Source organism: Ahaetulla prasina, chromosome 7, assembly GCF_028640845.1.
Source record: "Ahaetulla prasina isolate Xishuangbanna chromosome 7, ASM2864084v1, whole genome shotgun sequence".
NCBI classification, from domain to species: Eukaryota; Metazoa; Chordata; class Lepidosauria; order Squamata; family Colubridae; genus Ahaetulla; species Ahaetulla prasina.
In genome coordinates this window covers 82107553-82133892 of record NC_080545.1, presented here as the reverse complement: position 1 = coordinate 82133892, position 26340 = coordinate 82107553, and the positions used below count along the sequence as shown (strand labels likewise).

The following is a 26340-nucleotide window of genomic DNA, read 5'->3' as shown; positions in this document are numbered from 1 at the left end:
GATGATTGTAAGTCAAGAACTACCTGTCCATAAAGCCAGGGATGTCTAGCAGAAGTCAAAAAAGATGGTGGATGCAACCATCCACAGGAAATCTTGTCACTTTCTCATGTACCATGTATGCAAAGCATGTAAAAAAGGGGAGACTTCAATTGCAGTTATGACTTCCATTTTGATTTTTGGGCACTGTCAGCCTCCGCTTTAATTAAGTGTATTTCTTCTACTAGATTATCTGACTGTTTTATTACCTTATTAAAAGTTTGCTCTACTGAGTTGTCTTACATGATTTATGGAGGAGGGGGGAGGTTTTCACTGTTTCCAGCGTTCGGCTGACATTGCATGTGTGGGGGAGGGAGACAGCCTTTTTAAACAGACGTTGGAACTGTTTTGGCGCGTGAATGTAACGGCAGCAGCTTCCTTCACATTCCATCCAGAAGATTGACAGAGGGAGAATATCGGAAATGAAACTACATGTGGCCGAGGAGGAAGACGACATTGGATTATTACTGTATGACCTCTAGTAGGGGGAGGGTTCAGGAGAGAATATGGTGGTTTTGATTTACTTCCAGTTCCAGCTTAGCTTGTACTGCATACAGACTTGTTTGGTATAAATTACCAATTTCTTCAAAATGATGCAGTTGGGTCTTTATTTTCTCAAACACTGATCTGGGGCAGGCTGACAGGCACATTCACACCCATGGATGCACCTGGATAAATGCTGTGAATATTAAAAGATATTAAGAAGGACAACCTTACCTCTTTCCATCCTCTCAAAGTCCAGTGGTTTAGAAAGAGCAAAGTTCTCAGACAGCTGTTCATGAGAAGACAACCTCTGCCTTTCCTCTGTTCCACTTAACTTGCCCGTTTCTGAACTCTGGAAAACTGTGAAAGTAAAAATTTTTGTGGGAAGTCTGGGAACAATTAACCGACAGTGATGGTTCTTAAGCAATTTGTACTCTGAGATATTTTGCTCTTAAAGTTCTAAGATCACTTCCAAAACGACGACCATTGTTTCGCTAAGGGAATCAACATACATTTCTTCTCTAGGCATTTGTAGGTGTCTCAATTTCTATTATACAATAAACCAGTCCTGTGCCAGGAATATAGATAATGGTGGGATTCAGCCAGTTCGCACCTATTTGGGAGAAACGGTTGTTAACTTTCTAAGCAGTTCGGAGAACCGGTTGTTGGAAGAAATCTTATTTTGTTTTTTTCCACTTTACAGGGCTAATCCTGTAAGAAAGGCAGGAAGGAAACATTCTGGTGGTGTTTCTAGCCTAATTTTTATTGCCCTGCTTACAGGAACTGCCTCTCTGATTAACCTTTATTACATTGTAACAGCTAAGGTGAAGCGCCCATCGGTGTGAGTGACGTTAAGTTGGCCACCCCCACACGGTCAGATGACCACCAAGCCACACCTACCCAGCTGGTCATTAGGGCAGAGAACCGGTTGTTAAATTATTTGAATCCCACCACAGAATATAGAGTACATTGTGGAAAATGTCCTTAGCTTTCTAAACCGTTCATTGTATGAATGAAATCAATGGAAATTGAACGAAACAAATAAATTGTCCACGACAAACCATGAGAATGTTCAGTAACAGAGGAATCCCTGCATGTACATCATTGGACTCAGGGGAAAGAAGAACATGAAATGAAAGGTGTAAACATCACACATTCCTGGTGTGATACACAGACAGGCAGACTGAAAGTGAGAGGAAAAAACAAACATTGTGCACATTGTCCAAGGAATAGTGAGAGTTTGATCAGAATTATAGATAGTCCTGAGTTAACAACCACTCATCCAGCAACCATTTTTTGTGTGGGGAAAATAGGAGGAGGAAGGAATATTAGGTATGTTCACCAACTTGAAATTATTTATAAAAATATAAATGCAAAGGTTTTTTTTAAAAAAAAACCTAAAAAATAAATTTTAATAATGTTCTCAAGGAAGTTTAATGTTACCCATGTTTTTCTGAAAATAATTAATTTTTGCTTCAAAAGACGTGTTAGTGCTTATTTTCCAGTTAGGTCTTATTTTCGGGAAAATGTGGTACTAAATGCATCCATCTGGCTCATGATCTTAACGGGTTTATTTTTGGGGTAGGGCTTATATTATGAGCATCATGAAAAATCATGCTAGGGTTTATTTTCCCGTTGGGTCTTGTATTCAGTGAAATACATACTGTATTTTTCGGAGTATAAGATGCACCGGAGTATAAGACGCAGCTTAGTTTTTGGGGAGGAAAAAAAAGTCTGCCTACCAGATATTCATCTGGTTAGCGTCCTTAGTCTGGTCAGCTTCAGCACATTAGTTTGCTGGTTTTTTATCCCCTGCTTGGGGATAAAAAACAGCTTCTAAGGCATAGCTGAGAGGAAGCAGCAATGAGAAAAGCAGGCAAAGCACGGAGATCGCTTCACTCAGCTAGCGCCTAGTTAGGGCTGAAAAAAAGCTTCTAAAGAACAGCTGAGAGTAAGATCATTTCACTCGCTAGCGCCTCGTTAGGGCTGAAAAAAAGCTTTGAAAAAGCTACATTCGGAGTGTAAGATGCGCCCAAATTTCAGCCTCTTTTAAGGGGGGGTGGGAAAGATATGTCATATACTCCAAAAAATACGGTATTTCCAATGTCTGAAAACCGTTAAGCCTCAACTAAAAAACAAAGATTCAAAAGATAAGAAACTAAAGCAATCTTCCACAACATTATGAGTAATTTCACACAATGTTGATCACAGAGACTAATCATTAAGCGTGCATCTGCTAGAAGACATGCAAATCTGACTAGGCTGCAGAAAGCCACCATGTTGTTTTCTAAGAACACATCTAAAGTTTATATTTATGTAAGACCCGGAAACTTTGCTGAAATAACATGCTTGAGATTCACAAAATGATAACATACTATTCATTTTTTTTTATTAAAGTAAATTTTTTTAAAAATAGGTGGGGCAAGAGTCTTAGTGAACTTTTTAGATTTCACTGGACATAGCAAAATCCACTGACGAATTTGTGTAATCGTTTAAAGATATAGATCAGGAGTGTCAAACACAAGGTCAGCAGGCCGGATGAGGCCTGCGGGGCCGTCTTGGAAAATGTAAGGGGCCGTCCTGCTTTGCTTCGACCCGGTTTATCCAATGCGAAGAGGAAACATCAGGCCAGCATGGCTTCGGCCCGGTCTACCCAATGCAAAGAGGAAACATGGCAGAAGTTTGGGGAGTGGCATCAAGCTGGCCACGCCCACCCAGTTGGCCATGTCCACCCAGTCAGCCACACCCACCAGTTGGCCATGCCTGCCCGACCCCTGACAGCCCTGATGCGGCCCTTAATGAAATTGAGTTTGACACCCCTGATATAGGCAATCCTCTTTTAGCAACCATTCAGAGTTAACAATACTAATGAAAAAGTAACTTTTAAACTAATTCTCACATTTATGACCCTCGTAGGTAGAAAGCTAAGAAAAGCTGAAGTACGATTCATAAGTACAGTCACTTAGTGACCGCTATGCTTAACGACCGAGTCGCTGGCCCCAAATGTTGTCAGCAAACAAGGACTAGCTGTATTCTCCAGAAATATCAGGTGACTCAAAGTTTCGGATTGTGCTCTTGATAACTGGCAAGCGAGTCCATGGGGGTGAAAGGGAATTTATAAAAGGCTCAGAAGAGTCGTGTTTAGTCACCTGCAAAGCTTTTGCTGAGCATGTAGAAGGGAATGAGGCAAATTCTACTACTTGAATTACCTGAATGGTAAACATGTTGTAGTACAATAACTGAAGGACCACTGGAATAAATTCAGACCTGCTTTGGAGAGGAAAAAACCCATCAGGGTCAGGAGAGTGAAAAGCCTTTTAGCCATTATGATGCCGAAAAATCAAATATTTCACAAGCCATTTTATAAACAACTAGAGTCAAGAGCTTTCCCTTTGCAGTTGGGGACCGAGCACAAAGAAATGTAAAAACAGAAGCCCTGGCTGCATGACTCCTTCAATTCCTTCCAAACCTTTTCAAGAGATGCTTAATTGTGGTTTTAATGGGGGTGGGGGAAAAAAGACATTTTCAATACATGGGGAGGACTCAAAATACAAATTTTACATTTTGGCTCCTTTTATTCCATGCCATCTGGACCGTTTCATTTCCTTAAGGAAGGCTGACTAATCCCTCTTGAACGCGGATGTTTGGCTAGTTATAAGAAAAGGGGGAAGTGGGTTTGTTTGTGAGTTGCTTCCCAGGATTGGAGGTGTTCTTTGCTAAACAAAACCAGTTAAATGGTTAAAAAGGACCATGGATGTGTATTGCTCAATAGTAAGCCCCCCTCCCCACACTCTAATAGGACTTACTTTCAAGTAAATAACAGATTGGACAACATTGAACGCAATATTCCTGGAAGTTCAGAAAGCCATTTTTAGACACAACCCTGATTCTCTCATGAAGAGCTCTCTTTCCTTAGAACGTTTTTAAAAAGCCAAATCAAATGCTTCCTATTGTGGCTTCAAAAACCGCCCAAAGCAAACACAATCACCCAATTTTGGAGAGGGAGGGTATTCTCAAACACTTACCATGTAGATGGAGACAGACAATGGGATAGAGGAACCATTGCGATATTTGCATGGTTTGTGTGAATCACAGCAAACAATTCTTTTAGCCACAGGCGGGAGTTTAAGAAAGGATGGAAGCAAAAATAGGCTTCAAAAAAGACTTTTTCTACAACCCACCACGTTTTTTCAAGAAAAAGGAGAAGTGAAGAAAAGTTTCTTGATATCCTGCTGTATTCAGTCAAGAGCCTCTTTGCAGAAACAGGATAAATTTAACACTTTGTCCTTAATGATTTGATACCTGTCCTTTTCCAAGGGAATCTGGGAATTGTAGTTTAAAAGGCACAAACAGGTATTTATTAGGTAAGATTCATTGGAGAAAGAAGTCAATGAATGTATCCTTCCTTAAAAACTCTTAACAATATTTTAAATAAGGTGTTCAGAAAGGGGAAAGTTAGAAACTTTCTTTCTTTCTTTCTTTTCTTTCTTTCTTTCTTTCTTTCTTTCTTTCTTTTTTATTTAAATTATTCTTAAACTTGCTTTATCTTTTTTCCTTTGTCAACATGTACAAAAAACATTAAGTAGCAGTACAATGGAGAATTTATGCTAAGTGATCAACTTAAGCTGGAAAATTTTATTGTACAACAAATACATTGACCCAACCTTTTGTTTAATTGTTACATTCAATTCTGGATTAAAAAAAAACTAATCTTATGCTCATTAACATTGACATCCTAAATTGTCATTAATATTGATAGTCCTTTCTTTAAAAAATCTTCAACACTCTAAGTGATCTAAACATTAGAAAGTTAATAATCAGTACAGATATAACTGTACCGTAACTATATGTTCTGTATTAACATTTACAGCATCAAAAAACTCCACACTCCTACTATATAAGTAATTGGGTACACATATAGTGTAGTGCTTTTAACCATGATTTTCTGAAGAAAATGCTTTTGTTAGTTAAACCGTAAATATATGGGACTAATCTATAACCATGATTTACAAATTATATGAGAGCATATGCACCAAGACAAATTCCTTGTGTGTCCAATCACACTTGGCCAATAAAAAATTCTATTCTATTCTATTCTATTCTATTCTATTCTATTCTATTCTATTCTATTCTATATGTGAATTTTCACAGCACGGGAAGCTAAAAATGAAAGAAATAGCATCAGGATTTAGTGTAATGTTTGAACCAGGGAGTTCAGTTCAGCAGGTTCTGATAGGTTCTGGAGAACCGATAGCGGAAATTTTGAGTAGTTTGGAGAACCAGCAAACACCACCTCTGGCTCGTCCCGAGCCCATCTATTGTCTGCCTCCTGAGTCCTAGCTGATCGGGAGGAAATGGGGATTTTGCAGTAACCTTCCCCTGGAGTGGGGTGGGAATGGAGATTTTGCAATATCCTTCCCCCATGAGTGGGGAAGGAATGGGGATTTTGCAGTATCCTTCCCCTGCCACGCCCACCAAGCCACACCACACCCACCAAGCCACGCCCACAGAACCGTTAGTAAAAAAAATTGAATTCCACCACTGGTTTGAACCCACACACTAAATCAAAACCCAAATGGATGAGTTTGAATTCTGCGTAGAGTATTATATGAACACAGTTCTTGTAGTTTGTAAAGCATGATTTGGGGTTTAACCTATTAGATAAACATTAGCTAATTTTACTTTCATCATCAAACTGTAGCTAAGCAGATTGCATGAATCCAGCTGGTGAATGGATGTCATTGGTTTCTATGGGGAAATACAAAAATTTCAATCGAAGAGTGGGAGTAGTCTGAGCACATGAAGTGGGTGGAGTGGCAGATGCAGAGCAGGAAAACGGATGTTGGCCATGTGAACTGAAGAGCTGCGAGTGAAGTCTAGGACACCTGGAGTCTCCAGATTGAGGACAGGTGCTCTATTTCAAACTTCCTCAGATTCATGTCCAATTTAAACACTGAAGAGGAGCAGAGGACTTAAAACTGCGCAATCTTCAGCCCCAGAAATACTGTCTGAGCAGGCACAAGAGTTAAATGGTCAGTTTGCCAGAACTCCTTTGCTGCAATATTGTATTTCTATTTAAATCATTACTGTACTGTAATGAATTCTTCTAACTGATGGTGCAGTGGCCTAGAGGTGAAGCTCCCGCCTCACAATCAGGAGGCTGTGAGTTCAATCCTAGGTAGAGGCAGATATTTCTCTCCCTGGGCACACTGAGAATATATCTGCTGAATACATCTCTGTATTGGCGACAGGAAGGGCATCCAGCCAGTAAACACTCAGCTCCATTCAGTTGTCCACCCTGCAAGGGATTATGGGTCATTAAAAGAGGATGAATGAATTCTTCCAACATTGCACCTGCAGAATCCAACAATTTCTGTCTATATATGTCCTCCCTTCGTTCTTTCCTCTCTTCTGAATAAGCATTTTCTCTTTATTTCCCTAGGCAATGTACAAGTAGTCACAAGGTTTTGATATACTTACCAGGGAAATCCGTTTCCTTCTAGTTGCTTTGAATATTGACTACAATCCATTGGCAGTGCCATGTTCCTCCTCTGGCATTCTTGGGGCATTCTTTACACCAAGATAGTGTTGGATCTTTCAGATTTTCTCCATCTGGATGTCTAATCTTCCTTTGGGGCGCTTTTGCTCAGTAATTACATAGCCTTACACCCAAAGGTGCTTTTTCAAAAAGCAACTGGAGTTTGTTTTTCCTTAAAAACCTCTCACTGACAAAGACTATTCTTTTGAAGACAACAAAGTCCACATTCTGGAGAGAGAGGATTGCCAGTTTGAAAGAGAGGCCATTTACATTAAGATTGAACATCCATCTCTCAACAGAGGAGACAGGATATGAAACCACCTATCTCCTGTTTATAACTCAGTCCTTTTAGCAGTTCCAAGAAGGTTCAGGTGAAGCTCAAACAGACAAACCTCCAAGTAGCCTCAACAACTCTCAAAAAGAGTGCTGACGACCAGATGACTGCAAGGAATATAAATCCTTCTATCCTCCACTATTCAGTCAGAACTGAAGAAGCTTCTTGGATGAGAAGATAAAACATCTTCAGGGAAAAACAAGGGCCAGTTGCCTTTTGCAAAAGCACCTTTGGGACAGCCATGATCTCGATGACTGAGAACCTCCATAAACGCATATATATATAGCCTATAGTTTTGGGATCAGACTTTGCCATAGAAAATATGCTTTGTTTATGAATCAATCCATGACGACAAGCATCCTATGCTCTTATGCCTTAACATGCTCTGCAAACCCATCCATTTGAGGGCAATTCAGTGTCAACAGTTAAAACATCCTTAGAGCAATGAATAAAACGTCAGGATCACAACTCATGGTAGGCCAGCCTTCCCCTGACTTGGGCATGCTTCAGTGGTGGGTTCCACTTACCTTCGCTACCAGTTCGCAATTTTGTCCACGCACGCACATCTGTTCTGCACGTGCGCAGAACCTTCTGCACATGCACAGACCATCCGTGATGACCTCTAGGCAGGTGGGCGGAGCCTCCCACCGCCGCTGCTACCGGTTCATGCAAACCAGAGAGAACCGGTAGAAACCCACCATTGGCATGCTCCAAATAGATGGATAAATCCCCAGCCGCCAGGACCATTGTGTTTCAATAAATATATTATAATAATAATAACAGAGTTGGAAGGGACCTTGGAGGTCTTCTAGTCCAACCCTCTGCTCAAGCAGAAAATCCTATATAATTTCAGACAAATGGTTGTCCAATCTCTTCTTTAAAACTTCCAGTTTTGGAACATTCACAACTTCTGGAGGCAAGTTTTTCCATTGATGAATTGTTCGGTCAGGAAATTTCTCCTTACTTCTAGGTTGCTTCTCTCTTTGATTAGCTTCCACCCATTGCTTCTTGTCCTGCCTTCAGGTGTTTTGGAGAATAGCTTGACTCCCTCTTCTTTGTGGCAGCCCCTGAGATATTGGAACATTACTATCATGATTCCATTGCTAGTCTTTTTTTTCATTAAACTAGATATACCCAATTCCAGCAACCGTTCTTTATATGTTTTAGCCTCCAGTCCACTCATCATCTTTGTTGCTCTTCTCTGCACTCTTTCTAGAATCTTAACATCTTTTTTACATCGTGGTGACCAAAACTGATTGCAATATTCCAAGTGTAGCTTTACCAAGGCATTGTAAAGTGGTATTAATACTTCACGTATTCTTGATTCTATCCCTCTGTTTATGTAGCCCAGAACTGTGTTGGCTTTTTTAGCAGCTGCTGCACACTGCTGGCTCATATCTAAATGGTTGTCCACTAGGAGTCCAAGATCCCTCTCACAGTTACTACAATTGAGCAAGGTACCACATATACGGTACCTGTGCATTTAGGTTTTTTTGCCTAAATATGTCTGGAACACGCCCACTTGGTGAAAAGCTGCGTTCAACCAAAACACGATTTTGGCTTAAAATGTTGTGCGAGCCTAGTTTTTGCAACGGGTAAAGTATTCAAGATATTGTGATTAAAATAAGTGATTAAGACATGTGATTTAGCCTAAGTTTTGCGTCATTCCTTTGTTGTTATTGTTGTTGTGGTTATGTTTATCTAACCTTAGACTAGCATCAGTTGCCAGTTCCCCAATCACATTCAAACACAATCATTTTGTCAAGAACTATCAGGGAGGAAGAATATTTTGTGGTAGGGAACTTCCTAAATGTAGCACTATTGCAATCTTACTAAATACTGTACAAGAATCCTGTATAGTCAAGGGATAAAAGAGCCTTGGGGTCAGCCTGATATACAGTATAATACAAGTTCTTTTGATCTTGCAGCTCTATTCAAAATATTTTCTTTGAATACTTTGGAATTTAGAATCAGTTCTCCCTACTCAGGGGTGAAATGCTCCCGGTTCGGACCTGATCAGCTGATCCGGTAGCGATGGTGGTGGGTGGTTCGGAGAACTGGTAGCAAAAATCCCTGCCCCCCCCACCGCCCATGCCCACCCAATCGCCCGGTCACCCACTTGCCGCTTCTTTTAAAAAATACTTTTAAAAGGTAAAAAAGGCTCTGACAATCACAGCTGAGCCACTCGATCATCAGAATCTTTTTTTTTACTTTTAAAAGCATTTTTTTACAACCTATTCGGACGAATGCTTTTAAAAGTAAAAAAAAAAAAAGATTGTGCACCACAGCTCATCCCCCCTCCCCGTGTGCTGTTCTCCTTACCCCATGCCTCCTTTTGGCATGCACTGAACACGCACCTCGCATTTGGTGTGTGGTGCGTATGTGCAGCCAGCGAACCGATAATAAACCAGTTCAGATTTTAGCACTGTCCCTACTGATCTTTGTGTACCTGCAAATATTTCTGTGGTTTCAGCTATGGAAATATTGGACCTACAGTCATGGTTCATAGGCAAGTCAGTGGATCAACTTTCCATATCATGACTGCACATATACTGTACCTAGGTTTTTCTTTAAATTAACCCATAACCACAGACCTGCTGTCAGGCTGCCTCTGATTATATCTAGGAAAGAATACACCTTGACTTCATTTGCAAATAAAGAAAAGTACTTTTACTAGGTACATCCGGATTGCAGCAGTATAAAGTTGGATCTGAGACAAAATATGGCTAACATTCCATATCCCCGTTACTCCCTCCTCTCCCCCAAGAGGTCATCAGGTCTGGTCCAATGCCAGCTCCTTCTCGGGGCCCCGTGGTAATCTTCTTCCGCAGGTCTCTTGCTGTCAATCATATCAGGAATGCAATGTCCATTGAAAGTTCCCGCTCTAGCATTCCTGTTGAATTCAAAGCATCAATCTCCCCTCCCCCCCTTAATTATGTCAGACCGACACTCTTAAAGGGCCCTCTCTCTTAACCTGAATCCAAGAGCTATTTACATTACACATAAAACCCCATGCAATCTAACAACTGAATATAAAGAGTACAAATGGATGTGAGGATTGGAGTGGAGGCTGACATCTGCAATCATAGTGACTGCAACAGTTTTCCAAAATATTCGGAACACCCCTATTTTTAGAAATGGTGCATTCCGGTTGCAAATAGCTTTTGTTTTCCCACCAATAAGAGTGTATGCAGCATTGCATTTGCGTCAGTTATTTGGTGTTTTCTGTAGTGGCATTTGAAGTTGAGTTTCAGTCATTTTGACCACAGATCTTTGTTAACGTACTTTTTTTTTTAATGTCAGGGCCAGGTTTTCTGCCAAAAAGAGTGCAATTTGGTGATCCAAACTTCAAAGGAACTGTTCTAAAATGGTATGGAGAAGCAGAGCATGATCTGAGTGAAGTAGAATCGGACTGTGATGAAAATTTTGTAATGGACGATGAGGAACCCGTTCCCACTGCTGTTTTTGACATCAGCGATGATGAAGCTCCCAATGAAATTGATGACCAGGTACAATCTATGTCGTGCAATAATTTATATGGCAAGAACGAATTCAAATGGTCTTCTGCACCTTTTGGAAGCAACAGATCCAGAACAGAATAATCACAATATTGTTGTGCAATTACCTGGATTATGGCCAGCAACTATAAACCTCGGAAATTCACCTACTCCCCTAGAGATTTGGAAATTATTATTTTCTAAAGAAATTATTAGTAGCATCATTCAGTGGACCAATGTAAAAATTATAGAAGAAAGATTGAAGTTCAAGGATGGAGAAACAAAAAGTGACCTGCGCAATGTGGATTTGATAGAGATCAATACATTTTTGGTTCACTGCTTTATACATCGATTTTTAGATCCAACCATGAAAACATTGAATGCCTTTTTGCTACTGAGGTCATTATGATCTCATGTCTATAATAGTGTAGCCGAAATAGTACGTCTGTGGTTAAGGGTTAACTTGATCCATTATTTGAGCTATTAGCACTCTGATTTGCAGAGTATATCAAGTCTGAAATGCAAACATTTTAATTTTTCAACCGAAGACTGTAATTTTCTTGCATCCCTTGCAATTCCCTGGTTAATATAGGTTTTCTGACCTTTTTTCAAATAGAAAAGTTTTATACAGGTAGTCCTCAAGTTAAAACCATAATTGAGCCCAAAATTTATGTTTCCAAGTGAAACCTTTGTTAAGTGAGCTTTACGATTTTTCTTGCCACAATTGTTAAGTGAATCATTGAGTTTGTTCAGTTAGTAACATGGTTGTTAACCCATTGACTTTGCTTGTCAGAAGGTCACAAAAGGGGATCACATGACCCAGAGACATTGCGCCGTCATAAATATAAACCCGTTACCAAACATCTGAATTTTGATCATGCAATCGTGAGGATGCTGCAATGGTTGTGTGAAAAACTGTCATAAGTCACTTTTTCAGTGCCACTGTGACTTTGGTCACTAAATGAACTGTTGTAAGTTGAGGACTACCTGTATGACATCAACCCAACTGCTTAATTTCAAGGAAAGAGGTGTCAAAGCTGAAAAACTGATTAATTCATAACTATGATTGTGTTGTAAAAATGCATTCAATGTTTGCCAGATTTACTTGATACGCTTAGAAAGCAAATTTTTCTGGAACGATGGCTGCTTGGGAGTCAAAATTGTTTTAAAAGTTCCTTCTTCTTACGAAGTTTATTTTTCATTTTACTGGGAGTTAATAATATTTTATTCTCTTTTGTGATATTACTTTTGGCACATTGAAATGCTTCTCCATAAATGCACCGAAACACACAGACTAAAATGGAAGATTAAGTTGTACCACACACATTCCAAAGCAAACACTCAGGAAAAGAAAACGCCAACAAGTTTATCATTTTTATATAAAATAGACATTTATATACATCTCCTTTGTCCCAAGACTTCTTTGATAATAATTTCTGAGGTCAAAATCCATCCATAATTTGACAATGAAAATAAAGGATCTTTCCAAATCGTGTTACCACTGGCATACAATACACTGTTAAATTGTGCATTTAAATCCAATGAACGAAAAACAACACCCCAAAACTGAAAAAAGGCAGAAGTGAAAACGAAAAATTTCACATCTATGCAATTAACCTCAATTTGTAGAATTTCAATAGCATCCAGATTTGGCAAAGAGAATTCTGAATGTTCACAGAAGCCATCAGTTACAATCAGTGTCATCAGAAGATTTTTCAATGAACTCAGATCTATACCACAAAGAACAGTGCCACATATTTTCAGAGATTACCATAATCTAAGTTGACATTTTTTTCCCAAAACAAGTTTTCTTGTTGCTCCTTGTATATATAGAAGCAAGCTGCTAACTATTGCACATACCCTAGGCAAAAAGCCCTACAGGGCCATATTTTCACAAAGGAAAAGCGTGCAAGCAATAAGCTAAACACATAGTGCAACTGTAAAAAGTGTGCAGAGATTTTGGCTGGCTTTCAAATTCAAGATCAGAGCGGCTATTAAGAAAACAATCTGAACCATGTAATTGCAATTCCATGACTCCAACTGTGGTCCTTGGTCTGGTAAGGCTTTATAAATTTTCATACATTGTCATCTTTAATTATCCTTAATCCCCAGAAGTCTGATCACTGCTGGCATCCTAAGCGAATGTACGCGATTGTCAATATCCCTTTGTAGATAGACTGAAGTTCAGTGACAGAATACATACTTTAAATGCAAAAGATCCCAGATTTAAGACTTTGGTTAAAGCAAAGATCAGATAACAGATGGTGAAAAACAGTTTGAAATAAATTGGGATTTTAATGGACGATACTGGGCTGCCCAGATTGATGATCAAACTGGAATAAGGCAGGTTCCTATAACCATATAAATCAAGGGTGTCAAACTCGCGGCCCATGGGCCAGATGCATCACATGCAGGCCACACCCTCCCCCAGTTTAGCAAAGGGGAGGAAAGCCGCAATAAGACACGTGACAATGGGACGGTCAAGTTTGACACCCCTGATATAAATAGTACTTGTAAATATTTGAAGCAGTGCTGAAAATCCAAACTTTCTGTTTTTATTTAGCATATGAAGGAGAAACACTTGCCACATGGTTATATAAGTATATGAACAGTCTTTGAAACAAGGGAAATAACACAAAGTCATCACGTTTGCAATTCTGAGAGCGGTGGTGCCCCTCCCTGCGAGCACATTCCTTCAGCAAAGGAATTGCTATTCTCTAGTATATTACATATATTTCTGTATTTCATTTATTTTCAGCAATTGTGGTCCGATGGGACCCCAGAGACTGCAAAATATGCAGCTCGGGACCAAAAGATGTTGACTTCTCTTCTGCAGCACAAATTGCTTCTAAAAAGAACCACAAATCCACCATAAAGCAAGGAAGAGATGGAAAGTTTCCTTGCCTCAGCCTAATTGTTGGGCTAGCCCAGGGGTCTGCAAAGTTGGCTCTTTTAAGACTTGTGGACTTCAACTCCCAGAGTTCCTCAACCAGCTTTGCTGGCTGAGGAACTCTGGGAGTTGAAGTCCACAAGTCTTAAAAGAGCCAGGTTTGCAGACCTCTGGGCTAGCCCAATTTTGCCTATTCTGACTCATGGGGGCTGTCCAAGGCAGAACATCTAACACAGATGAAAACGGAAGTGTTCGGCATGGAAAGCAGATGTTCCACCATGTAGACCAAGAGTCCCCAACTCTTGAGCCATGGACCGACAACGGGCCATAGCATGCCAGCAACCGGGCCCCTCAAACAAGTGAAGTCCCATCTGCAGGATGCAGGCAGCATGCAAAACCATGCCGCCTCTGGTCCACGGAAAAATGTTTCTCGATGGAACCATTCCCTAGTGGTTGATGTAGAGCAAGGTTGTCAAATTCAAGGCCCAGGGCCCAGATCTGGCCCACAGGATGCTTAGATCTGGCATGCAGGGCTGCTCTGGAAACAGCAAAGGATCGGCCTGCAGTGCCTCTGTCAGTGAAAATGGAGCGCAGAAGGCCCTCCCGAGTTCCATTTTTGCTGGCAGAGGATTGCAAGAAGCCATTGCAGCCAAAAACGGAGCTTGGGATCCCGTTTTTGTTGTCAGAGCGCTCAGGCCACCACAGGCACCCCTGACATGAGTGACATCGAGCTGGCCATGCTCCCCCATCCTGAGGTCAAACACAACTCTGATGTGGCCCTTAATGAAATCGAGTTTGACACCCCTGATGTAGAGAATCTCTTTTTTGTTTTTAGAAGTGAGTTTGGGAAATGCCCAGCTTTCAGCTATGTGTGCGCCTCTATCTCCCTCGGCTTTATTTCAAAGGTCCATTCATAACCTTCTTACAGAGGTTTGTAAAAGTACACTGAATGCTGCAGCTTGACAGCATATTATCTTAATACAATGACTTTTTAAAAAAAATATCTGTCTTTAAAAGAAGGTTGTTATTGATCACCGAGAAACAACTGCACAAAATATTTGGCAAAGGGCTCAGTTTTGTGCTGTGTGGAAATGCTTCATGTTAAACTATGGTTTGCTGAATAACCACTGCTGACTGCATTCACCAAAGATGTTAAGGTACATATCTGTAATTGTAATATATAGTATTGTATCAACAGAAATATTCAGGGACAATAACTAATGGCAGACTACATTCAGTTACTTTGCCTCATCATTACATGAGTCTTACCACTGTGGTTTGTAAAGCAGTCAAATAAACTATATCTTAATTCAAAATGTGAACGCAGTCATTGTTTTTATCAGAACTAGAATAACTTATCATCATGCCTAACAATATTTCTAGAGCTCCTGCACTTCAAGCTTTTCCCATGCACTTCAATGGAGTGGGTCCTTTGTACAGAAGTATAAGCCCTTTGCTGAATAAATGGGGCAGCTCTTAAAACCTGTTTGTTTTAGGTTGAGTTGGCCTCTCTTCATAAAATGCTGTGTACAAAACAACTTGAGTTTTCAGAAAAGGAGTTGTCCCACTATTTTTCTTATTTTAGTCCTGTTCATAATACAGGGCAAAAATATATGCCAGTAGAAAAGAGCCAAGATATGTATAACTGCATTTAATCTGCAATCAGCAAAAAAAAATAAAAAATGGAAAAGTGATCAAATCAGGAATGCAGAGCCTTGGAATGATGTTAGATCAATATGAATAATCACTAAACTGAGTCTTCCCTAAAATGAGCCTAATTCAGCTGGAAAAGGATCCACGTCAGTGGTGGGATCTCTCCAGATCGCACGAACCGGTAGCGGCAACTGTGGGAGGCTCCGCCCACCTCCCCGGTTGTAATGCGCGACTACTGCGCATGTGCAGAAGGCTGTGTGCATGTGCGTGTGCTCACATTTGCGAACCGGTAGGGAAGGTGAATGAATCCCACGTCTGATCCACATTGTGTACATTTGTACAGGTGTGCAATACAGGAAGTTACCTCAGCAAGTTGCTGCTTACAGAAAGAGAAATGGACATGCTAATACTGGATTTCTGAGAGGGGAAGGTGAAGGTAAAAAGGAATGAGAACTACTTCCTTCTCTAAACTCAAAATTTAGATGCTGTCTGGGAAAAACACATGGCTTGAAACGCAGCCCATTTTCAAGGACAGGTTTTAAAATAATAATAATAATAATAATAATAGAACCAGTTCTGAGCAAGCTGGAATTGAAGTGCTTTTTGCTCTTCAAATTTAAAAGCCAAAATCTATTAAAAATGAAGGCAGAATGGCTGATATAGGCAACCATGAAGACTTTTCAGTCATGACTCATTCCTCTGAGTGCATTTCAGTTCAAACATACAGAAATCAAAAAATGGGAAAATAATGCCCCTGTGTTCAAATCTGCCCAATAAATCAGCCAGCCTGATTTATCTATCCACTTGTGACTTCATTCCCCCCTGAATGCCCAACAAAGATAAATCTGTAAATACTTGAAGAAATAGTTTCCTAGTAAGGAAAATGGCAACTCTACTTAAAAATGATAGTATTTCAACCATTGTCATTGTCAGATAATTTGTTATCTTCTCAGTTCAAAGGCTAATTTTCCAGAATGTATACATTTTCTTCATTAAATTGCGAACAATAAACAGTAAATTTCAGCAGCTGCATTTTTGGATCTATAAAGATGATCTATATAATCCTAAATGATTACACATACCTGGATTTAAAAATTTATGTTGCCATTAAATTTATAAGATATTTTTACCATATCATATATCAATGTTTGAGATTCAGTGAGTCCTAATTTGTGATAGCTTCTAATGGATTAAGGAGCAGGAGCTCAATTGGCTGTAATCAATTTCCCTTGAAAGGTTATAAATAATTTGTTCCATTGTTTTTCAGTATATCTCATTTATGCCTAAGGTTAAAATTGCATGCGTTTTTAAAGCATTTAAAACAAATCTATGACTTCGGAGTTTTCTTTCATTTCAGCTGATGCACATTTCAACATTCACAAATGAGATTTTCTTCTTATAAGTGACACCACAGCTCCTCCATCTTGTGCAGAAGAGAATAATCTTCTATTTCTTGCTGCTCTACAGATTTGCAACTAGATGCAGATGCAACTCCACATATAGTCTAATCCCCTGCACCATTTTCTTTGCTATTGTTCATTAAAACGAACAAGTAAATATGGCTATGCATATATATTCTTTTGAAGGGGGTGGAGTGGGAAATCGGAAACTCCCTGCTTCCTCTTCAAGTCAGAATTAGTGGGGAATTTCTTCAGCGTTGATGAAATTGACAAGGGTTGAACCTCCTTTAGACAAATTATGTCAGTTTCATTGAACTGAGAGGCAAAGGAAAATCATGGTCTATGACATTAATAAAACCTGACCCTGAACACGCTATTTTCAACAAAGATGGAAATATTTATGGATGTAACAGTTGAGGAATCCTTCATGCATTTATTCATGAGGAAATAGTATGTGAAATATTCATAGCTGTGCAGAGCTGAACACACTGGTGGGTACAAGATTAAAATGTGCTTATTTATGATAGCTTTCCCAAACCAGATGATCTCCAGATGCGGACTTCAGCCTGCTTCATGTTCCACCAAACACATCAATTGGGTATGCTAAAAGTACATCCTGGTAGTTTATAATATATTTGGCACAATGGTTTTATTGTAAATATTTATTCTCGATGTGATGGCGAACCTATGGCATGCATGCCAGAGATGGCACGCAGAGGCCTCCCTGCTGGCACAAGCGTTGTTGCCCCAGGGCAGATCTTCAGAAAGAAAGTGTTACTTTCTGGCTTAGGTAAGTAACCTGGCTTAGGACCAGATTACTTACGGGACCGCCTACTGCCACCGTTTGCCTCCCATCGACCCATGCGCTCTCACAGGGAGGGACTCCTCAGGGTACCGTCAGCTAAGCAATGTCGACTGGCGGCCCCCAGAGGGAGGGCCTTCTCTGTGGGGGCTCCCACCCTGTGGAATGAACTTCCCCCAGGACTTCGCCAACTTCCTGACCTTTGGACCTTCCGCCGCGAGCTGAAGACATATTTATTTATTCGCGCAGGACTGGCATAGGATTTTAGACATTTTATTTGGTTTTTAATTTTATTTAGGGTTTTACTGTTTTAAATATATTTTAATTCGGGCCAAATTTAATAAGTTTTTTAATTATTGTTTTATCTTGTATTTATTATTGTTGTTTTGTTTTATTTGGCTGTGAACCGCCCTGAGTCCTTTGGGAGAAGGGCGGTATAAAAATCTAAAATAAACTAAAACTAAAAACTAAACTTTCATGAGCTTGTTTCCCTGCAAACGATGAAACAGAAGCTCATGAAAGAAAAATATCTTACTTCTTGCTGCGCTGCCAGTGTTGGGATGCCCTGCCTGCCGCTGGCCAGCTGGTCTTCATGTCTCTGCTGCACATGCACGCATGCCCGTGGATGTGCATGTTTGAGCATGTACATGCACGTTCACACATACGCACAGTTTGGGCACTCGGTGTCTAAAAGGTTCACCATCACTGTTATAGTCAGATCTGTTACTCTGTCATTTCGTTACCTTATTCAGCCTTTAAAATCTTAACTTCCCATCATGTTAATATAAATATCTATCATGCCATTTCACAGATAGGCATTAACTATCTTCATGACCTGCCCAAGTCCAAAGAAGAAATGGGACTTGAATCAAAGACCCTACCATGCAATCTCAGAATTATACTATGTGTTAAAAAAATAATTCTCTAGTTTCCAGATAACCGGTAGTTTTTGACTTATGACCTCAACTGAGTATAAAATTTGTACTTTTGAGTACAATTGAATACAAAATTTGTACTTTTGAGTACAACCGAGTACAAAATTTGTACTTTTGAGTACAATTGTGTACAAAATTAAGAATGACAGACGTTCAATGAGTTTTGCCCGATTTTACAAGCTTTCTTGCCACAGTTGTTCAGTGAATCACTACAGTTGTTAAGTTAGTAACATGGTTGTTAAGTGAATCTGGCTTCCCCATTCACATTGCTTGTGAGAAGGTTACAAAAGGTGATCACATGACCCCAGGACTCTGCAACTGTCCTAAATATGAACCAGTTGCCAAGCATCTGGATTTGGATCATGTGACCACGGGGATGTTATAATGCAGGGGTCTCCAACCTTGACAACTTTAAGACTTGTGGACTTCAACTCTCAGAGTTCCTCAGCCAGGTCATAAGTATGAAAAACAGTCATAAGTCACTTTTTTTCAGTGCCACTGTAACTTCGAATGGCCACTGAACAAATGGTTGTAAATCGCTGAACACCTATAGATGATCTGAATGATACTATGCAAAACATGCTGCAGAGCTGTTATGCCTTTCCCTTGTTAATGGATACTGTGTAAGAAACTAACAAATAGGAACAAATCGGAAAACATCGGATATTTATAAAAAGAAATCAAAATGGCTTCTGCGAAAGGACAGCTGCTCCATTAAAGCAAAGACTTTAGATCTCCTCCTTTGTGACCATTCGACATTTACATCAAGCTTTCCCAAACTGATCTCCTGTAACAACAGCAGATAAATCCTTCCACGAGTTGCCAGACTATTTGTAATGAATAGTTATTGTCTAGCTCAGGGGTCTCTAGACTTGGCAACTTTATGGCTGGCTGAGGAATTCTGGGAGTTGAAGTCCACAAGTCTTAAAAGTTTGGAGACCCCAGTCTAACTAAATGGTTAGGAACATTTACTCTTCCCCATATTTTTGGAAATGATGAACTATCTTCCCTCCTGCTTGAAAGCTCCCATCAGGGAATATGGTGAGGCAAGTCCAAGCAACAGATCCAAGACTAGGGAGAGACAGAATCAAACTGGATTACCAAGCTGGAGATGATAATAGTACATTAGCCAATTGCAGCCATCATGGGGTTACTATGGCTTTTCCAAGGCACAATGGCTCAGGGTTGTTGTTGTTTTTTAATTTATCGCCATGATCCCCATCAATTCACATTAGACCTGAGCCCAAGGCAGATTTCTGTTAGCAGAGCTTACTCTTAAGAACTCGACCAAACAGATACAAAAGCTGCTATCCAACTAAGCTGTAATCAAACTAAGAAGACATTTCTTAATAGTGAGAACAATGTAGTCAACGGAACAGCTTGCCTCCTGGAGTTGAGGGTGACCCATTGCTGGAGGGTTTAAAGAAAAGACTGGACAACCATTTGTCAAGGGTGGAATAAGGATCCCTGCCTTGGGCATTGGGTTGGACTAGAAGACCTGCAAGGTCCCTTTCAGCCTCATGATTCTATTTCTAATTCAATCTCACAGTAGGTCCCCATTCCTTTTCCTAGGGAGACTATTTTCAGATCCTACTTAGAGGCACCTACTACTCTTAGTATCGTCCCAGTCCTTAGAAGTTCTCCCATATTTGGCTTCATAAAAATAACCACCACAGATCTAAGCCATCTAACTCAGAAAAACAAGAAACACTTTTTTTTGGTTATGCTAAATAAATATTCAGAAATAAACACTATCTGTGACATGAATTCTCTTCTCCTCTATCATTTATTTAATAAACCTGATTTTTTTTCTCATTTATGAGGGGGGAAAAGGAAGTGAAACGTCCAGAGCCGTGATGGCGAAACTGTGGCACGCGTGCCAGAGGTGGCACACAGAGCTCTCTCTGTCGGCATGTGTGCCCTCGCCAGCTGCTCTTCCAGATTCTGGCACACATGCGCACCAGCCAGATGTTCTTTTACGGGTTTGGGTGCATGCATGCGCACCAGCCAGCTGGTCTTCAAAGAACAAGCTGGCCCAGCGTGCATGCGTACGCCTGAACCTGGAAGAGAGCAGCTGGCTGGTGCACATGTGTGCCAGACCAGACATGCGCACAACAGAACCTGGAAGAGCAGCTGGCTGCTGCGCGCATGCGCACCGCCCAGCTGCTCTTTTTGGGGTTTTGGCGCTTTGGTGCGTGCACACACTCCAGTTTCGGCACTCAGTGCCGAAAAGGTTAACCATCACTGGTCTAGAAACTTCCCCTAGGAAAAAAAATGCCTCAGAAATTATTCATTTCCCAGGTCTCAAAGCAAATCAAAAAGCTTTGGAGCCAGCAAGATGTTGCTATATCAGGTGTCTTCTTAGCCAAGATTCAAAGGCATCATACAAGGAGGTTCTGTGGGTGTAGAAGGCATTCTGAGGCGCTTCCTTCATGCAGCAGCTCCTTCTACCAATTCCTGACGATCAGCACCGTAGATCCTGTTAAATGATTCTCCGAGATCACACAGGATCAGAGATATTTGCAAATGGAATCCACTTCAAGCATGAAGGAAACCTAACCCTAGCACTTCCATTCTAAACAACTCTGACCCCTTAACATTCCCAAATCCATTCAGCTTTTTGTTTTTAAGCTGCCTCTTTTCACCCGATGATCAAGTTTTCATTAATCATATTGGGCCACCTCCATTCCTATTGGTGCTATGATAACTTGAGTGTAAATTGTCACAAATCGTTTCACTGGAGGGTTTTTTTTCCCCCTGAAAACACTCTCAGGATCTAAGTGTTTAGAGGAGAATGAGCTACATCGCTTTCATTGAGATAACAGTCGATTCTTCTTCAAGATTTATTACTGAGATTTTGCAAGTGCCTCGGGTGAGTGGCATTTCCCTCCATGACAGCTGTCCCTGTCTCTCACTTCCTCGCTGACTGATGCAGCTACATTCTTGGCTAATCAGGCACCTGGTTTGAAGAGCATTTTTCTTGCAAGAAGAATGACTTCCGCTGATTTTTGCTAAAACGAGCCCTTGCCTCCCTTCCAACAATCATCCCAGCAATGCATTTAATTTCAGCCATTTTTGAAGCATTTCCCAACATCATCTCTGGATTAAGGTTAGGATTTCACCTGTCCTACAACACCTCCACGAGGACTCCTGAAGCTTCGGAGACTCCTCTACCATCCCTACATAGACTCCTCCTCCTATTCTGGGTCCCCGCTGCCCCGTCACTCTGTTCTGTTTGCTTTTGTCTTGAGGGAAACGTGGGGCTTCCGCAACATGCAGTCATTCACCAAGAGACGTGGTGACTTGTCTTGCCAGTCCTGTTACCCTCTTCCCCGCCCTTCCTGCAGCCGTCTCTCGAGGCGATCCAGTTTCGCCAAATTTTCTTTCAGCAGTTTGCTGTTCGGAACCAGCTGCAAAGCTTTCTCGTAATATTGGCGCGCGGTGATATAGTTGCCCTGCAAAAATAAGAATGTGGAACAAGAGGGGGGGGGGAATCAAAACACGTTTTTCATAACTTCACAGGCAGGTCCTACGGTTTTTATTCAGATATCTACATCCTGCAGACTCCACGTCATGGATGGTTGTTTTTGCAGTACAGGTTACGACCACATAGTCGAGCCCCAAATTTATGTTAGCCCAAGTGAGACGTTTGTTAAGTGAGTTTTGCCCCATTTTACGACCTTTCCTGCCACAGTTGCTAAGTGAATCATTGGAAGTGTTAAGTAAGTAACCTGGTAGTTAAGTGAATCTCCCTTCCCCGTTGACTTTGCTTGCCAGGAGGTCACAAAAGCTGATCATATGTCCCTGGGACACTGCAACCGTCATAAATATGAATCAGTTGCCAAGGGTCTGAACTAGTGGTGAAATCCGGCTGGATCTATCTGGCTCGCACAAACCGGTAGCACCGGCAGCAGGAGGCTCCGCCCACCCACCAGGACATCATTACGTCCCGTTTTTGACCCTCTGCGCATCCGGAACAAGTAGAGAAAGTAAGTGGTTTTCCCCACTGGGTCTGAACTTTGATCACATGACCACTGTGACGCTGCAATGGTAGTGTGAAAAACAGTCATAAGTCACTTTTTTTCAGTGTTGTCGTAACTTTGAACAGTCACTAAGTGAACTGTTGTAAGTTGAGGATTACCTGTAGTTGTATTTTGTTTACTTTTAAAAGACCTCATTCTTTTCTTCCTTGAAAGAGCTCAGATAGTGTGTATGGTTCTCTTTCCCCACTCCATTTTCACAACAGCCGTGTGAGATAAATTAATTTCTCAATTAATTGAGAAATGATGCATGGACCAGGCAAAAGGAATAAGTGTCAAAGCTACTTAGGGATGAAGGCAAATGTACATTTCCCAGGATAATTTTGCAGGAAAATTGGGTCAGTTACAGGGACCAGAGGTTTAGTCTTTAGTCACACATTCCGGTGAGAGAGAAGTTCTCTACGAATGGGCTCCAGCATGAATCGGAAAGCTCAGAAAACTAAACTTCTGGTCCTGGTGACCGACCCAGATTGGATCCTACTACATAGGAATCTTTATCATACCAAACAGATAAAATCTCAAATTCATCCGGCTGTTGTTGTTGTTTTCTTCCCTTATTTGGTAAGTTTGGCCCATATTTCATTCTCTGCTGCTACTATGGCCAATCTCAGCTACTGCTGTCCTCAACTATGACTTTTACTCAGAGCCAGCTGTCTGAAGACACTGTGCCCCATTCTTGCCTATAGAGAAAAGAAAAAGGCTATACGTTTATGAATCTTCTCTTGTTAAAACCCTAATTTATTTCGGAACTAACCCACTCACAAAACTGTTTATCAGCCACAGATGCAATCAGAAACCCTGTGTTGGGCCTAGTAAAGATAAAGGTTCCCCTCGCACATATGTGTTAGTCGTTACCGGCTCTCGGGGGCGGTGCTCATCTCCATTTGAAAGCCGAAGACACTGTCCGAAGACATCTCCGTGGTCATGTAGCTGGCATGACTAAATGTCAGAGGCGCACGGAACACTGTTACCTTACCACCAAAGGTGGTACCTATTTTTTCTACTTGCATTTTTTACGTGCTTTCGAACTGCTAGGTTGTCAGACGCTGGGACAAGTAACGGGAGCTCACCCTGTTACGTGGCGCTAGGGATTCGGACCGTTAAACTGCCGACCTTTCAATTGACAAGCTCAGCATCTTAGCCACTGGTGTAAAGGAGATGACCCAAGATAAGGTTAGTACTAAGGCAGCATCCAAACTGAGCAGTTATGTTTTGAAGGGAAGCTTCAACAGAGCTCATCTGTGATGGTATTTAGGTGGACTCCCACTATACTCATTCATTGACCATGTTGACTGAGGCTGAGAGGACATTCAGTTCAATGGTTATCTGGAGAGTCAACAGTTTCCTTTACTTCTTTAAGTAATAACTTAAATAACAAGAAGTTTAATTTAAAAGCACCTTCCAGATACATTTTGTTGCCACTCTAATTAAATTAGAATAGAACAAGTCTACTTGGGAAGTTAACTGTAGCTTGTAATGATTTTAATTAGACAATGTAAAGAACTTTTGATGTTTAATATTTAATTAAGTATTTAATAATAAATATTGTTTTAAGTAGACTTAGGGTACCTAGATAATCCAACATCATGTAATCCGACATGATTTATATTGACTGTTTCCTAATATGATTTGATTACTTATTTGTACCCAATGACTATCATTAAGTGTTGTACCTTATGATTCTTGATAAGAATCTTGTCTTATCAAGATTATTTTATTATTATTTATTATTATTATTATTATTTATTTATTATTTATTTATTATATTTTATTATTATTTATTATTTTATTATTATTATAAGATTATTATCTTATAATCTTGTCTTTTATGTACACTGAGAGCATATGCACCAAGACAAATTCCTTGTGTGTCCAATCACACTTGGCCAATAAAGAATTCTATTCTATTCTATGATCTGGTGACTAAACATTATGTACCAAAGAGTTATAAATTGCACAGATGATTCTTATTTTATGAAAATAAAAAAAATTATTTTTATTTTAAAATATAAAATATATTAAAATAAAAATATTAAAATACAAATATTTTAATAACAAACACACAAATAATTTCTGCAATTTTCTTACCTTGATATGTTCAATGCCTCCCATATTCATCCATGCTTGTGCTTGCTCTGGATTGAAGTCTACAGACACTTTATAGCTCTACATTAACATGAAAATGAAAACTCAACATTAGAAGACCCGAATCTATATTGTAGAGATCTTAGTCCGGTTTCCGACCCGGTTACAGCACGGAGACGGCTTTGGTCGCGTTGGTGGATGATCTCTGGAGGGCCAGGGATAGGGGTTGTTCCTCTGCCCTGGTCCTATTAGACCTCTCAGCGGCTTTCGATACCATCGACCATGGTATCCTGCTGCGCCGATTGGAGGGATTGGGAGTGGGAGGCACCGTTTATCGGTGGTTCTCCTCCTATCTCTCCGACCGGTCGCAGTCGGTGTTGACAGGGGGGCAGAGGTCGGCCCCGAGGCGCCTCACTTGTGGGGTGCCGCAGGGGTCGATTCTCTCGCCTTCTGTTTAACATCTACATGAAGCCGCTGGGTGAGATCATCAGTGGTTTCGTGTGAAGTACCAGCTGTATGCGGATGACACCCAGCTGTACTTTTCTACACGGACCACCCCAACGGTTATCAAGTGCTGTCCCGGTGTCTGGAGGCCGACGGGTCTGGATGGGGAGAAACAGGCTCAAGCTCAATCCTCCAAGACAGAGTGGCTGTGGATGCCGCATCCCGCACAGTCAGCTAAATCCGCGGCTGACCATCGGTGGCGAGTCACTGGCCGGATGGGGGGGGTGCGCAACTTAGGCGCCCTCCTGGATGAACGGCTGTCTCTAGAAGATCATTTGACGGCCGTCTCCAGGAGAGCGTTCTACCAGGTTCGCCTGGTGCGCCAGTTGCGCCCCTTTCTGGACCGGGAGGCCCTATGCACGGTCACCACGCCTCGTGACGCCTCGCCTGGATTACTGCAACGCCTCTACATGGGGCTCCCCTTGAAGGGCATCCGGAGGCTACAGTTAGTCCAGAATGCGGCTGCGCTGGTGATAGATGGAGCCCTCGTGGCTCCCGTGATAACACCCATCCTGCGCAGGCTGCACTGGCTACCTGTGGCCTTCGGGTGCGCTTCAAGGTTTTGGTGACCACCTTTAAAGCGCCCATGGCATAGGGCCGGGTTATTCACGGGACCGCCTACTGCGACCAGATACCTCTCACCGACCCGTGCGCTCTCACAGGAGGGACTCCTCAGGTGCCGTCAGCTAGGCAGTGTCGTCTGGCGGCGCCCAGGAAGGGCCTTCTCTGTGGGGCTCCGCCCTCTGGAACGAGCTCCCCAGGACTCCGCCAACTTCCGGACCTTCAACCTTCCGTCGCGAGCTCAAGACACATTTATTCATCTGTGCAGGACTGGCTTAGATTTTAAATTTTATAGGGGTTTTAAATTGATTTTAATATTTATATTTCTATTTTTAATGATAGGGCATTGGAATAAGTTTTTTAAAGATTATTTTAATTTTGTGTATCGATGTTTTATATGCCTGTGAACCGCCCTGAGTCCTTTGGGAGATAGGGCGGTATATAAATTTAAATAATAAATAAATAAAATAGATTAATGCACACAAGGAGTAACTTTTCCCACACTTGGGTTCTTAGATGTTCTAGATTATTAATTCCATGGCTTCTGGCCATTTATTTTACTGGATGAAGAATGTTGGGGGT

General features: G+C 41.0%; 2 protein-coding genes across 6 annotated transcripts in view; both read right to left on the bottom strand.

Moving 5' to 3' along the window:
- OVCH1 (ovochymase 1) overlaps positions 1 to 4582 on the bottom strand; it is a 73190-nt gene extending 68608 nt beyond the window's left edge. Inside the window, exons 1-2 of the mRNA XM_058191684.1 lie at positions 4545 to 4582; positions 3729 to 3786 (exon numbers count right to left, since the gene is read on the bottom strand). Coding sequence (XP_058047667.1) covers positions 3729 to 3786; positions 4545 to 4582 — 96 coding nt within the window. The remainder of the gene's footprint in view (positions 1 to 3728; positions 3787 to 4544) is intronic.
- A 7667-nt stretch (positions 4583 to 12249) lies between these two features.
- The window catches only part of TMTC1 (transmembrane O-mannosyltransferase targeting cadherins 1), a 210275-nt gene continuing 196184 nt past the window's right edge, over positions 12250 to 26340 (bottom strand). For all 5 annotated transcript variants that reach the window (XM_058191782.1, XM_058191784.1, XM_058191783.1 and 2 more), the window contains 2 exons: positions 24697 to 24774; positions 12250 to 22023 (listed from right to left, as the gene is read on the bottom strand). In XM_058191782.1, the coding sequence (XP_058047765.1) occupies positions 21889 to 22023; positions 24697 to 24774 (213 nt within the window). In that variant the 3' untranslated portion in view covers positions 12250 to 21888. The remainder of the gene's footprint in view (positions 22024 to 24696; positions 24775 to 26340) is intronic.